This window comes from Solanum pennellii, chromosome 8, assembly GCF_001406875.1.
Source record: "Solanum pennellii chromosome 8, SPENNV200".
NCBI lineage: Eukaryota > Viridiplantae > Streptophyta > Magnoliopsida > Solanales > Solanaceae > Solanum > Solanum pennellii.
This window is the reverse complement of record NC_028644.1, coordinates 64200579-64216197: the sequence shown is the minus strand read 5'-3', so window position 1 is coordinate 64216197 and position 15619 is coordinate 64200579. Positions and strand designations below refer to the sequence as shown.

General features: G+C 32.0%; 1 protein-coding gene and 2 non-coding genes across 3 annotated transcripts; all 3 read left to right on the top strand.

Moving 5' to 3' along the window:
* Positions 1–1132: 1132 nt before the first annotated feature.
* Positions 1133–1305, top strand: LOC114078516. Its single transcript, XR_003580196.1, has one exon. It is a non-coding gene; the product is annotated as a small nucleolar RNA snoR143 (small nucleolar RNA).
* Positions 1306–1575: 270 nt separating this feature from the next.
* On the top strand, positions 1576–1668 carry LOC114078501. The gene has a single exon (XR_003580181.1). It is a non-coding gene; the product is annotated as a small nucleolar RNA SNORD96 family (small nucleolar RNA).
* Positions 1669–7265: 5597 nt separating this feature from the next.
* On the top strand, positions 7266–15132 carry LOC107026661 (anamorsin homolog). Its single transcript, XM_015227705.2, has 8 exons — positions 7266–7445; positions 9801–9948; positions 12306–12460; positions 12544–12624; positions 13217–13376; positions 13470–13603; positions 14193–14267; positions 14677–15132. Exons 1-8 carry the CDS (start codon positions 7434–7436, stop codon positions 14713–14715), a joined length of 804 nt encoding a protein of 267 aa, XP_015083191.1. The 5' UTR covers positions 7266–7433; the 3' UTR covers positions 14716–15132.
* The last annotated feature ends 487 nt before the right edge of the window (positions 15133–15619 follow it).

Genomic DNA, 15619 nt, shown 5'->3' with positions numbered 1-15619 from the left:
CGACTATATTTGGGTTGAGTTGGTTTCAACTAAAAAACAACCCGAAACCAAATCAAACCGACATTATATATATAATTTTAAAATTTTATTTTACACGTAAAAATACTTACTTTGATATAATTTTAAAAAATATCTTATACTTTTACATTGTTTTTATTTTTTAATATATTTATTTCATGTTTGAAAATTAGAATTCTTAATGATCTAATAAATATTATAGTTCATACATGTTGGTAATTATAATAAAGTTTAAATGAAAATCAAATGAATACTAATACAAAAAAAATCAATTAAACACTAAGAATGACAATAATATTGATTTTTTTTTAAGTTTTACATAGATTTAGACAATTAAAATACATGATCTAATTTTACTTTCTTTTAATATTTAGTCATGTAACTAATACTTACTAAATTTATTTTAGCATGATTAAGTACTTTATGTTATAATCAATTTCATATGACTTATTAATTTCCATATTTGTTTTACGCGATTTTATTATTATCTTTTTGTTAGATATATTAGTGTCATTAGTCATATCATATTTTTTGTTAGATGTTTTAGTGTCATTAGTCATATTATATTTTTTGTTATTTTCTTGAGAAATAACTTAGGTAGTCACATTTTGGTAGGTTTAAAGAAATATTTGAAGTACAAGTAAATTATACGTTTATATGAATACTTTATCGAAACCCGAAAATCCGAAAAAACCCGAAGTTGAGAACCCGAGTTTTACTGATTTGGTTTATAAATTTAAGAACTCTACACAAATAATTTGATTTGATATTTGAAAAACTCGAATCAACCCGATCATGTACATCCTTAACTACAATAAATAGTTGTTCATCTGTACACTTGGGCCTGCAAATTATTTCCCCAATCTAAACATATCAGCCCAAATCCTTACCCAACAATTTGGCCCATTTAGAAACAAATCTCTATTTAAATCTTCTATCATCTTCATTCACATTCATCATTCTAGGGTTTTCCATTCCCAAATCAATTTTTTTTTTCTGCCGAATTACATCAATGGCATCCATAGTTTATTCTTACAGAATTTCTATTGCTTCCTTATCTTCTCAGTGTTTTCATAGTTTTTTTCTGCAGCTTTAAGCATGAGAGTAACTGTAACTGCACACGCTTAAAGGCTATGCTAAAATTTATTGAAATAGTGGAGTCTTGAGCGCTAGTGCAAAGATGGAATGCTGAGTTTAAACTCAGCGGCGGCCAGACAACCGTTGAGATGAATCCACAGATGGGTTCCATTTACAGTGGTACTTGTCTACTAATTTCATCTCATAATTTTGTATTTTTTTTTTCTTTTTCGTTGGTGATGGTTCAATTTTGAAATGGGGCGAGTTTGTTTCCTATGCTTGTATAACCCATGTGTGTAAAATCATCACTAAAACAAACCCTCTTTGTTGATTTTATAATCCGAAGAGGGTGTTTCTCATATCCTATTGCCTTGTTGAGCAGAGTCTCTGCAATTATATGTTGGGATTGGCCATGAGAAATATATTCCAATTGTTTACTAATCTGTTTTGCTTTTTCGTTTTTTTCTTTGTGTGTGTTAATGGCTGGTGATGAAATCTGTTATAAAAGAACACCATCTTTCGGGACTGAATGGCCCCATAGGCCTTGCTGTTTATTCTGCAATTCTGAAGCCATTTTCCTATTTGCTTAAATATTTTCCTTGTATAACTGTAGATTGGTTGATGAAAAAACACATGAATTTGGTTAAATCTTTAGTCTAGGACCTAGACTAATCTTGGAGTAGATTATTAGCTTCGTTTCTGAACTAATCACAGCCTCACAACACAACTTGAAAAAAATAAATCAACCAATTAGATGCTTAATCTCTGGGATTTTCAGAAGTTTTTGTGCTTATGGACGGTCAAGTGCTGTTTAGATAACTTGACAACAGTACTTAACATTAAACATAAGCTACATTTACAGCCACCATGTCTTTCAAGTCTTCTCTTGCGTTTGACAAGTGAAGAATATCCTGTTGTGGCTGATATTCTATGAAAGAACTAATCTTTTATCAGTATTGGATTTTGTTTTCTTTGATTTTCATTTGATGTGATGATTTTCATTGAATTGGGACAAGTTCTTTTGTGTTACTTGTATAACCCAAGTTTAAAAAATCATCATAGAGCAAAGTCCCTTTTGTTGAGTTTGCAGTTGATTTTCTTCTGAGAATCCTGCTTAATCCAAAAGGGGCGATCTCATATCCTATCGCCTTGGGAGAGCGGAGTCTTCGCTATTACCATTTAGGTTTGGCCATGAGATAGACATTTTTGTGTTTTGTTACAATATGGATCATTAGCTAAATACTGTATTTTTTGGTTTGATCTCGTCATGGTTCCTCTTCAGCCATCGTTGATCATCTTTGATGTACCAAAATATTATAATGATGGGTATGTGTTCAATCTCATCATGGTTCCTCTTCAGCCATCGTTGATCATCTTTGATGTACCAAAATATTATAATGATGGGTATGTGTTCAATCTCGTCATGGTTCCTCTTCAGCCAACGTTGATCATCTTTGATTTACCAAAAATATTATAATGATGGGTATTTGTTCTCTATTTTTGTGAGATCAAATGATTTCTTGATAGATTTTTATGGTAAGTGTTCCACTTTGTTTTTCTTTTTAAGATTTGGATCTATACTTGGGTAAATTTCTGTGTATTTGTTCATTTGTAGATATTTGTATCAATATATTTTTAAGTGTATCAATCCACTATTGTATTTCTAGTATATGTAATCAAATTTGTTTATCTGTTAGATTTACTTTTGTATCAGTGTATTCCAACTTATACATTTATAGATATCAAGATATTGAAATTTATCAGTTCATTGTTATACTTTTTGATTCAATGTATTCAATTATATTATTTCTTTTTTTTTTTTACATTTTTATTCATATGATTTTTCTATTGAAATGCAAAGTACCAAATATACTTCCAACATTAAAACCCTTAAATGGTTGGACATTGCAACAAAATTTATGAACAAAAATGAAAAGAATGACTTAATGCTTAAGGTATAAAAAAAGATTGACAATTTTCGAAACACACACGTCATGGTATTTATTTATTTTTTTAAAAGGAAAAAGGCATAGATTTTCCCTGAATTTGTCCTGTGGTGTTATACTAGCTGCCATGTCAGAAATAAAAAAAACAATATATTTTTTATTTTTAATCAACTTTTCTTTTGTTAACTATATTTTACACTAATTAATTCATCTCTACTTAATTGTTAAAATTCTCTAATAAATATATTTTTTTATAGCAAAATTATAATAAGATGAAAATTTTAACAATGGCCGCCAAGAACAATAATCGAAATATGAAGTTAAGTTATGGAGGAAAGTTCTCTCATTCTTTCCAAAAAAAGCCCGCCATAATTGTAGTGGCTAATAAATCTCTAAAATTTTATTTTTAAAATTTTATCTTGCTGATGACTTTTGTTAACAAATCAAATCAAAATCCACAAAACTTAAACTGATGATAAGTAATTTGCTAAGTAAGCTAAAAAGAAGTCGAAGAAAGAAGAAAAAGAAGAAGAGATTTGTTTTTAAAAGAAAGAGGAGAAAAATGTGTTTTCTCAAGAGGGTTGGGTTGAAGAAAAGGAAAAGAAGAAGAAGAAGAAGAAAAGGGTGGATTGTGAAAAAGAAGAGATGCAAGAAAGTGGGGTGAGGTAAATTTGAATTTTGATTTTTTTTTCCTACTTTAATAAATATGACGCGCCTAATGTAATTTTTCTTTAAATTATTTTGCCACATTAATTTTAAAGGTTATTAAATTCACTTTTGAATAATAATAAAATATAATAGGTTATCATTATAATTTAATCGTGTGTAAATGACTTTTTAATATAAATTCAGGAGAGAATTTATGTCTTTTCCAAAAAATAATAATCATTATTTATGATTACATGCTTGCATACAATCGGTAGAAGATAAATGAATAAAATTAGATTAAAGAAAATTGGCAGTATTTGAATATAAATGATTTCATAATGAATACAACAAACGATAAACGATTACTAATTTTTTTTTAAAAAAAAGTTATACTTGATTTTGAGTTCTCTAAAATAATGATGAAAACAGGCACATCATAAAAAATATAACAATTCAAAATAGGGATACTTTTACCATTTGAGAAAAGATCTCTTCCATTTTTTACTCAATTTAGTGAAGATGTACTTGCATCTTTATAGGAAATCACCTAAAATACAATGAATACAACATAGCAAATTAAAATACAAGTGTGAATTATAAATATGAAAACTAAAGCTAAAAATCTTAATTTAGTTAAGATGTATGTGTATCTTTATAAGAATTCGCTGAAAAATACAATGAATATAGCATGCACTAAATTAAAAAATATAGATACTAATTCTAATTAAATATGAAAATTATAGCTAAAAAAATCTTAATTTAGGCATAATATTAGTTGTTTCTGAAAAATTCCCGTCATATCAATTAATAATTTAATATAAATATGGAAAGTAATTTTTGTCGTAATTAACTAAATAGAGAGTTCGTATCAATTAATAATCTCTCTCTATATATATATATTCAAGATAGTGCCACGTAGGTCGAAAAAGAATAGAAAATTATTAATAAAATAAGTTCAGCGGGTAATAGCACCTTAGTAAAGTATAAGTGTGTCTTTGAAATTTTAGTCATAGGTTGAGGGGATACTTGTGCATTATCCCTATATTTTAACTGAACTAAGATTTTATTATCTTTTGAATTCATTTTCTTTCTAATTTTATATACGTTTTTGGCCTACGTTACAGCTAACATATCTTAAGCGCCTTCAACTATGTGGAGTCACAGAGTGTGCCATGTAAATCAAAAGATATACAATAAAAAAAAATACAAAAAAATATAACCTTTATTTAATTAAGGTGTGATTTTTGAAACTTCGATCATAAACTAAACTATAGAGGGAACTTGGGCCTTACTTATTTTTAACAAATTTTCAAATTTGTTCAATAATAGTAATAACTGGTTACCTTATAAGAGTAGTACTGGTACTCTTAACTATAATTTGAGTTCTAACACAATAATGAATAGAGTTCATTAGTGATAACAAACATTTATCCTAATCAAATATTTATCTGATGTTTATTTTCTGCTTTATTTAATTGATTTGGGACAATATAAGTAACCTTATTTCTATTAGTATATAAATATAAATAAAACTATAAAGTATAAACCACTAAAGGAAAAGAGTCCTTTTTTCACACAATTACAATTTCTCAATAATTAACATCCTAGTTTTCTCTTTTCTACGTACACTAATTAACTTATTAATTTATTTAACTTATATAAATAAGGTTTAAACCCTAATAAAATATATGTTGCTTTCCTCCGCCACTCTTCTTCATCACACACAGTAATGACCTTAGTTTCATGTGATGTTCTATTCTATATTTTTATTAGTCTGCCCGTTAATTCTTTGTTACGTTTTCAATCTGTTTCTAAATTATGGAATACAATGATCTCCGATGATAAATTCAAGAAAGCGTATTGTGATCAATCTAGAGCTTTGGGACGCATTAAGTTCTTGTTACATGGACAAAGAAGTAAAGAAATCGACTTTACAGATTTGAAAAATCCGCAAATTATCATAGAAAAGAAAGTGCTCCCTCTGTCGAATTCTCATGTCATAGGCTCACATGATGGATTGCTACTATTGTACACGCATAAGGCTTACGATACATTTATTTTGTGGAATCCATCAATAAGACAACACAAAATTTTTGTTTGTCCATATTTAAACAACACCTTCGTGCTTCCTAATGCTTGTGGGTTGTGTTATGATTCTAGTACTGATGATTACAAGATTATATTGATTTATGAGTCGTTTTATCTTGTTTGCTATGCAAATAAGAATTTTTGGATAATTAAAGAAAATATCCCTATATTAGAGTTAGAGCCATATCTACAGGAATGTTGTGAGGGTGTTAGCACTAGTGGAGGTTATGTTTATTGGTCTAGGTCTGATAGTAGGCTTTTTCAGTACGTGAGTGAAAATTCTACAGTTATACGATTCAACGCAAAGTCAGACGAAGTGGAGGAGTTTCCATTACCGGAATTCATATGTCAAAAGGAGTTGTATCTTTTGTCTACTTTTAACGGTTGCCTTGTTTTATGTAATGAAAAAATAGGATCGAACGTATGGATTATGGAACAAGATGAATGGAAATGTTTAGCTAAAATACTTCGATTTACTATACGTGATAGTTCCCCTTCGGGTTGTACAAAGGATGGTGAAGTTATCTTTTTTGAACGAAAACGAGCTTGTGTTTTCATCTTTAACCCTAGAAATCAAACTCTTGTTAGGAACTCTTTTACATCAAATAATTATTGTTCAGAGTGTATGTCTCGAGGTCCAACATGTTTGGATAGTCTTAGTTTTCTAAGACTTGATCATCTACAACATGAAGCTTTGTAATAGGTTTTTTTTTTAGTATTTTAATTCTTGATTTTAATCTTGTTTATGAGAATATTCATTATTATTATAGCTTGAATGATTAAATTATGAAATACACTGGATTTTCCTTTGTCCTTGTTTGTGGCATTGATCATTTAATTGTTTTCTATATTTGTTTATATTTCTACATTAGTTATATTTTCCTCAAAATTTAAAATATTATAAAGGCCAGTGATAATTTCTTACATTCTCAATCACCTTAATAATGTTCTTAGTGAGATTTCAAACTCTATCTAGGTAAATTATATTGCAACAATCATGTAGGACACCACATGGAAACAAAATTATTGTGTAGGATGTCACGTAGGATGAGTGCATCTATTTGTTTAACTTTAAATAAGTTTAATTACATATTTATAAAGAGCGACGGATCCAAGATCTTTATATAGAGGTTCAAAAAATAAAAATATAAATATATGAATAAGCCAACAAAACACATTTTCAAGGAAATAGCAAAAAATTAGTTCTGTTAAAAAAATGTGAAAGATTGATTCTGAAATTAAATAAAGATGAGAAGCTAAAAAAAATGAAATGTTCATAATGAAATTCGATTCCTAGACGCGAGGGTCAAAATTAGAAGGAGATCTACCACTTTGGTCTACAACTTGCCTCTTGTTCACGAGAGAATTCAAAATTGATATATCTATATAAATATAAAAAAATCCACTAGTTGAGGCCAAATTAAATTAAGTCTTGCTTTTCAATTTCTGTTGTTTTTTCTCAAAGAACTCCAAAGTCAAAACGGCGTCGGTCTTAGTTCTTTACTTTAGATGCGTTCGTTATTTGGGAATTAGAATTTAAGAAATCCCTAATTTCAGAACGTGAAAAAAAAAACTGAAAGCCTGAAGGAGTGGAACTTCTTCTTCTTCAATTATCCCCTCAGTTCTGCAATTTTCTGTCGCCGCCGGTTGTTAGTCATGGCAGTCACGGTAAGTTTCCTTCTATCTCCATTTTTTTTCAGAAGATCGGAAGCAATTTTCGTTTGTCAATCCTGTTTTATTTAGTATGATCAGATGATGATGATATGATATGAGCTTAAAATGAAGGAATGAAGATTCATATAGTCGATACCAGCTTGTTTGGGACTGAACAATTGTTGGAATAAATGTTCACCTATCAGTGTGTTGCGTATATTAGTTAACCTTTCCTAATTAATCAATTCAATGACCTCGACTTTATTTTCGTAATCTTGCTCTGTAAATCAGAAGTATGTTTAGTTGCATCAGCCATCATTGTTAACCAGTTAGGTAGGTGTAAGTTTGTAACCAGTGGCGGAGCTAGAATTCTTAACAAGTTCAAAATCTGAAGAAGTAAACACACGAACTAACCTAAGGGTTCGACATCTACTATATATACATAAAAGATAATTTAACCATGCATAAATAGTAATATTTTCAGCCGAAGGGGTTCAGATGAACCCTAACAGTATCTTGGCTCCGCCCTCTTCCATTTTTTCTAATCATAACTGAAGGGAATTTATGGATTAAGGGAGAAGGAAGAGAAGTATGATATCAAATCATCAAATATTTGCATCTTTAGCATAAATAAACTCGTTGTAAGCTAAATAACAGTTTAAATCAAACTTATTGTCTATAAATGAAAGTCTGGTGTGACGAGCTTGACATTGTTACCTTTATTTTTGTTAGATTAACAGAATACAGAGTCTTAGTTTTATGTGAATGAAAAACTTTCGTGGTAGTATAGTAATCAGTGTTGTGTGTTGTGAGAAGCGATCGCCTTGTCGCCAATGGCGAGAGGCGAGGCGAGGCGACCCGACCTTCATCGCCTATTAGCTTTGTAGCGAGATGATCTTTAAAAGACAACGCCAAGACGACTAAGGCGAGAGGCAAGAAAGCTGTTGCCTTTTGTATATTCTTAAAAAATGGCGACCACTTTAAGGTTTTAAAAGTTAAAAGGTAATTTTAGGGTTTTCTTTTCAAATTTGCACAATTGCACTCTTGGACTGCGATTGCAACTGGACTCCAACTAGTGGACTCAACTAAATTTCTCCGGCGACTCCAAAGTCCAACCAATACATATTTCTTCTTTTCTTCTTTAGATTTCTTCTTCCTCCATTTCTTTTTCCTTCTTCTTCTTCTGTTTGTTTCTCACTGTTTTGACTTATGTTCTGTTTTTTTCTCATTCAAGTTCTAGACTTTTAGTATGTATTATTTATTTTCAGTTTTTGAAATGAAATATTTGCTAATATGTTATTGCTACAGAGAGTTTAATTGTTTATATATGCAACTAAAATATATATTTTTTTAAAGTTATTATAAATTTATATAATCTGAATAAATATTTAAAAAAAAGATAAATCACCAAAAAGGTAAAATTACTAAAATTTTGTTGAAAAATAAAAAAACCATGAAATAAATGGAAAATGTATATAGATCTACTTCATTATATTACCTACAGGAGGAAAATTGTTTCTAGTCTTTCCTTACGAATCATTCTTTTTTTGTGAAGGAGTCTTTCATTACAATCATTCATATAAAGAAAGAAAGAAGGATATAAGATTTGTTATAATGAATCAACCGTTATCAAAGAGGAGTTCACCCTCATTCACACCCTCATTCATATTTTTTAGTATTTGTAGTAGTCTATCTAACTTCATTACTAATATCCACATGCCTGTGTTACTTTGTTTGGACTAGATAAATTAACCACCTTTTCATAATTCTTGCTAATTTTTTGGGCGTTTCATAATGTGCTTGGAGCATAAACAAAGTTATCAAATGCGAAACTCTAAGGTCCATAAGGGCTTTAAGCACAAAGCCCAAATAAAGCGCGCCCTTTAATGAAGAAGGGGACAAATGGTGAAAATATACAATTATGTATGTGTAGTTCAAGACGAATAACTATAATTACGGAAGACAAATATATGGACAAAATCTATTTCACAAAAATATATGGACAAAAAATTTGAAAAAATCATGAAGAAGTAAAATATCAATTGTTTAATGCCCCTTCTTCAGGATTATGCACATTGGCTAGGAAAAGTATGTCTTAAGCGTGCATTTGACAACACTAGCATAAGATTGTAAAAGTGTAGAGGGAATTGAATTAGTTTCCTAGTGTGAGTTTACTGCAAATTGTGTATTGACTATTACATTTAGGTAGAGCCGTAGTTTGGTCATGTCACCCCACCCTTTTTTTGGGGGGTGGGTGGGGGAGTGGGAATGGGTTGTTTTCTTGCTAACACACCTTTCTGAGGTGTAAATGTTGTTTTTGAGGATGTACTATTGTTTTCTTTCTAAATTCGAGTTTTCATTCTTTTGTAGGGCGGCCAAGACGGAGACGGTAGTATACTGGTGCTTGTCGAGGATGTTATGGTACCAGTTAGTGTGGTATACAACGCAATCAATATCTTGAAGAAAGAGGGAGTTGAGAAGTTGGACCCAATGATTGTTACTCAAGCTTCAGCCCAGAGTAAAGTCCCTCCCTTGTGTGTGCTGCACTGATACTTCTTTAGTCTTCTTAATGCTTATGTTGTGACCAACTGACCATGAGTGACTCACTTTGTTTACTATGTCAGTTTTTTGCTCACTTCATTGTCAGCGTTCAGATCTTTTTATCTTCATTTTTGGGACGAGGGTTATAGATTATAGTATGTTTCCTAGTCTATTTGGATTTGCTGATATTTGTGGCTTCTTCCTTCTTAAGTCCATCGCCATGTTATACCTATCAAAGAAAATGTTTGTTACTATATGCCTATCAAAAAGAAAGATTGTTGCAATGTTTTTTCTAGGTTAATTTGATGAAGAGTTTTATTCAAAATTTTGTTTTTGGGATTTATTGATGAAGACAAGGTAGGATTTAGGGGGACACAAGGGGCAGATACTTCTTGGGATTTCCAGGAATGGGAGGTGATGAAGATTGTTAGCTTTACACCATTAGTATTGTGAGTCCATCTAAGGACCCCATTCTATGAGATGGAAGTTGGGGAACAAAGGCGTTTTTTCTGTCAAGTTCTTTTATGAGAAGCTATTGGTGAAGGCGGATTATGCGTTTTTTGTAAAGTTGATTTGGATTCCTCAGTTGCCAAGGAAGGTGTTTTTTTCTCATGGCTAGCTGCTAGAGGGGTGATTTTGACGGAGGAAAACCTTAGGAAAAGGAATGTTGTTTTTATCAGTTTGTGTTACTTATGCAAGGAGGCGGATGAAGAGGTAAATCATCTTTTACAACACTTCTGTCAGGCTACAACTGTGGTGGGATATGTTCAGTTGGTTTGGTATGTCTTCGGTGATGCCAAAGTCTGTCAAGGATATGTTCTCTCTCGAAAAAGCAAGAGGAAAAGCAGGGCACGGAATGTTATTCCTCTAGCTTTGGTATGATTCATTTGGAAAGAGTGAAATATGAGAGCTTTTGAAGGGGTAGAATTTAGTTTTGGGCAGTGGAGTAGTAGTCTTCTATCCCATATTTATTTTTTGGTGCATCGATGTAGTTCTGGGATGTTTAGAGGATTGGGTATCTTTTGTAGAGGGCTATATCATTTGAAGGTTCTTTACTTTTTGGTATACTATTGGTATACGACCAATTTTTGGCCTTGGATTTATGAAATGATACTGTATACCTCAACAACATTCCCGGTGTAATCCCACAAAATGGGGTCTGGGATAGTAAAGTGTACGCGGACCTTAGCCCTACCTAGGTGAAGAGATTGTTTCCAAAAGAAAACAGTCCAAAGCAGCATAAAGAAAGAAATAATGAAAATGATAAAGTCATGGCGAGATAGTATAGACAACCATACGAATCAACTTGACACTATAGACAACCGTACAAATCAACTTGAACATAAGTCATTAAAAGATAAAACAATAATCAAAGTACAAAAAGGAGCGAATAATAACAAAACTCAAAGGACAAGAAATTACAAGGGAGTACTATGATTACTAGTACAGAGAAATAAGTGAGACAACACTTAACTATCTAACTAACCTTCTACCCTAATCCGTGACCTCCACAACCCCTATCTAAGTATAATTATATCTTTTTCTCAATGCCTTGGTCCAAATAATTAGTGTTTATTTCTATATTTATTTATACTTCTTGATATTCACATATACATCTTCAGTGTTGCCTGTATTTGCTAAAAAACTGTGCTTTATGCTCAAAGCCAAAATGGATCTTGATGCCTTTTTAGTCTTTTGGCTCTTGGCAAGTCTGAGGACTAGTGTTTCTGTTGTATGCGATATCAAAGGAAACCTGGTACACTAGAATGGAATGTGGAGCCAATTATTGAGAAGTCCTTTTGTCGAGAGACTAATTAGAGTGTTAGAATTGCAATATTTTCGAAGAATTGTGTGTATCTATATGACGTAATTCTTTCCTTGCTTGGATCAAATGTCTGAACCTTTTTTGAGAAGTATATGACTGTAGATTAAGTATTCTTAGATTCTTCTACTGGGTAGTTTTTGGAGATAAATAGGTGACTTAAGAAAGCAGTTTGAATAATAAGAAGCTGTTTCTACAACCTTGAATGCTTCATGTAATAGATTCTTAGCGCAGAAACAGAAGAAACTGTTCTTATTCACCGTAATTCTGTCATAAAACATGAAGTTGGTACATAGAGAGAGAGGATGTAAGTGGGAGGAGCATTGTTTGGAGAAAGAAGTTCTCAAGTTAGTGGTAAGAGAGGGAACTTGTCTCCTTAATATTCTTTTTTTCCCTTTTCTGCGCCCCCTTTGACTTAAGTATCTTCTACCTCTGTTTCATGTGTTTTCCCCTTCCCTAGACATCCGTAATAATGTTTTCTTTTTCCTGCTGTTAACATCTGGTTATTACAGGTCTGACACCAGTTGAGACTGCATCTATGGATGTTGTTGCTCTCATCTGTAGGTCCCTTGAGTTTCCTAGTGATAAATTGTGTGGGGACATCTCAAGAGTGTTGAAGCCTGGTGGAACAGTCCTACTTAGCCTAAGTTCTCAATCAGTCTCGAAGGTGAGTGAATTGTCACTCTGTGCGTATTTTTTTCATGGAGAAATTGTATGGGGGTGTGAGTTGTCCTTTTATCTGAATTGCAGGAAAAATCCACCCATGACCGCAAGTTATTATTGGCTGGATTCTCTGAGACACAGTCATTTGAAGCTGGTCACTCTATCGTGGTTAGTATTTCATCCACATGCCTTGGATTTTGCTCATTGTCTTCCTCCACAGGACCACGTCATCCCCCTTTCAATTTTTTTTTTCCTTTCTCATTTCAAATTGTGATAAGTTCTTTTTTTATAAATAAAGTTGTCATAAGTTTCTTAATAGCTATTTCATGGCATTAAACTCATTCAGGGCTTTATTTTTATTGGTGTGGCAATGATGCTAATCTAGTCACTGATAATGCTGTTTGATGTTTATTCAGTTTTCAACTGCAACCCAAACCTTGAAGTTGGTCTTTATTAGGGACACTTTTAGATTGAATCTAGTGTTCGATAGGAGTCTTTTGTCTTGGTCAAATATTTTATGATGGTGTCATAGGGATGCATGTAAAATTTTGACAATCCCTAGTTTTACAAAACCTCCACTTGACCTAAATGATAAATTAAGAAGTAGAATGACGGGCCCAAATAAAGCGGATTGGATATAGAGGATTCACAAAGCTGACCCCAATTAGCTTGGACTGAGACACAGATGTTGTAAAAAAAGCCTTGAAGTTATTTGATTTTGACTTAAAAAAGTCGCGTGGCTAATTTAATCTGTGAACAGATAACAGCAAAGAAACCTTCATGGAAGGTTGGTTCATCCTTTTCTATCAAGAAAGTCGCAAAAAGTTTACCGAAAGTTCAGATTGATGATGATTCAGATCTTATTGATGAGGATAGCCTTCTCACTGAGGAAGATCTGAAGAAACCACAATTGCCAAGTGGTAAGTTTAATGCACTAAGGTTGTTTACCTCTTGACGTTATTAGTCTTTCAGTAGTATATTTAATTCAATTTGTTGCTTACTTGACGGTGCAGTTGATGACTGTGAAGTTGGAAAAACAAAGAAAGCATGTAAAAATTGTACGTGTGGACGGGCTGAAGCTGAGACAAAAGTGCAACTTGGACCAACTGCTGAACAACTGAACAATCCTCAATCTGCCTGTGGCAGTGTATGGTTTCTTTTATAATGATTTATGTCATATAGTAGATCACTCTCGTCGCCAAGATTATTTGGCATAATTTTCACTCTCCCAAAACACTTCGCCTCTTTGAATGAGAAGTTTCTCTTCAGAGGAATCAAAATGATGTTTATTTGTTGCGTTTTTTCTAAACTAATGCTTTTATAATTATTTATTTGGTGGGAAAAGTCTAGTCTTGTAAATGAGCAGTGTAGAAAAGTAAAGAGTACACAAAATATGGTTTTCCCAAAAAATACATGTCTTTTTTAACTGGGACCTCATGACTTGTTGCCTTTTTTTATTCTCTTCTTTTGAGAATGGTAAAGTTCATGACTTGTTGCCTTATACTGTCACAGTTTTGTATAAGTGCTTTTCGACTACCTAATTTGTTTCTTCGCCTTCTAAATTATTTTATTTGTGTCATTTGGTAACTGATTGATGTTTATATTGTGATTAGCAGGCAGCTGAACAAGTAGTCAATTCTTTCTTGACCCCTACCTTTCTTGATCTGCTTTGAGTTCTGCAATTGATTTCCTTTTTTAACTATGTATTTTTGGGGACATGTCTTTGATGTCTGCAGTGTGGTCTTGGTGATGCTTTCCGCTGCGGTACATGCCCTTATAAGGGTCTTCCTCCATTCAAACTTGGTGAAAAGGTACATGTCAAACACAAGCTACTCTTGAGGTTGCTCTATACATGAATAAGTATCCATTAATATATATAATTTATAATTTTACCAGAGGAAAAGATTTGCAGTACACATGAACACATTGATTACTAACATTTTTAAATGATGACATCAGTGTTCATTGTGAACATTTTTTAACCAAAATTTGATCGTGTTGGATATACAAGGAAGAATGGAGCGAAAAAAATAAAATGAAAATGGCATATGTACTGTAATACTGTATTCACATTAACCTTGAAAACATGACACTTGATTATGTGCTTCACTGAGGATGATTCTTTGAAAGCCCTAATCTTTGGTTGATTTCGTTATCATGTTATTGTTTGCATTGTGATGCGCTAAAGTCTGACACTAGTCTCTCTCTCTCGTTTGGCAGGTAACGCTTTCTGCAAGCTTTCTTGACGCTGACATCTAAGTTCAGATCATAACAGTCAATATCAGATTGCTGCAACGTTATACTTGGGTCAAAGACTTGTTATCTTCGTTCTCTTTTGGTTGACACGAGACTAGTGAATATGTAATATGTACTCTTGTCGACGAGAGGGAAACAGCTGTGTGCCATGAGCTGTTGTTAGATCGTTAAGAGTTGATAGAAAATAAGTGGATTTACATGACAGAATGCAAAGGATTGGAACAGTTCTTGAGGCCAAGATGTCAAACAATTTTTCTCATTGTTATTTTCTCAGTACAAGGAACAGATGGATTTGTTTTAATTTTTATTTTGCATTGCTCTTCCTTATTACTCCTATTGAGAACAATAAAAGTATTTAAGTATGAGGTAAAAGATTGTTTTTATATTTATATATAATAAAGAAAATTGAGTCACTACATATAGGAATATTTTTTACCAGTATGGTTTATTAGTTTTATATTTTGACAAGTTGTAAGTTTAAGAGGTTTGTTAAAGCATTGAATTCATCAATTTATGTTGTGATTAGAATTATGTTGATGTGTGTTGACTTTTTTGTATCAGGTTTAGGCAAGAGGGACTCAATTATTATTCATTGTAATTTAGATTACCTGGGTATTACAGACTAAAACTATGCACAATTATTTGTTATATGAAGTAAATAATATTAAGGCCTTCAACGCGATTCTGTTTTTTTAAAAAAAGGGGAAGTACACATATATTTTCGAACTATCATAAATGATATGTAAAATATCTTCTGTCATACTTTTGAGACATTGGTGCTCATGCCGTCCAAAAACTAGAGCATATATACCTTTTATGATAACGGACGTATACATGACATAATCTTATCGACTAATCAGACATTTATTAAATATTATCGATGGATAAGATTGTGTCACGTGTCCCC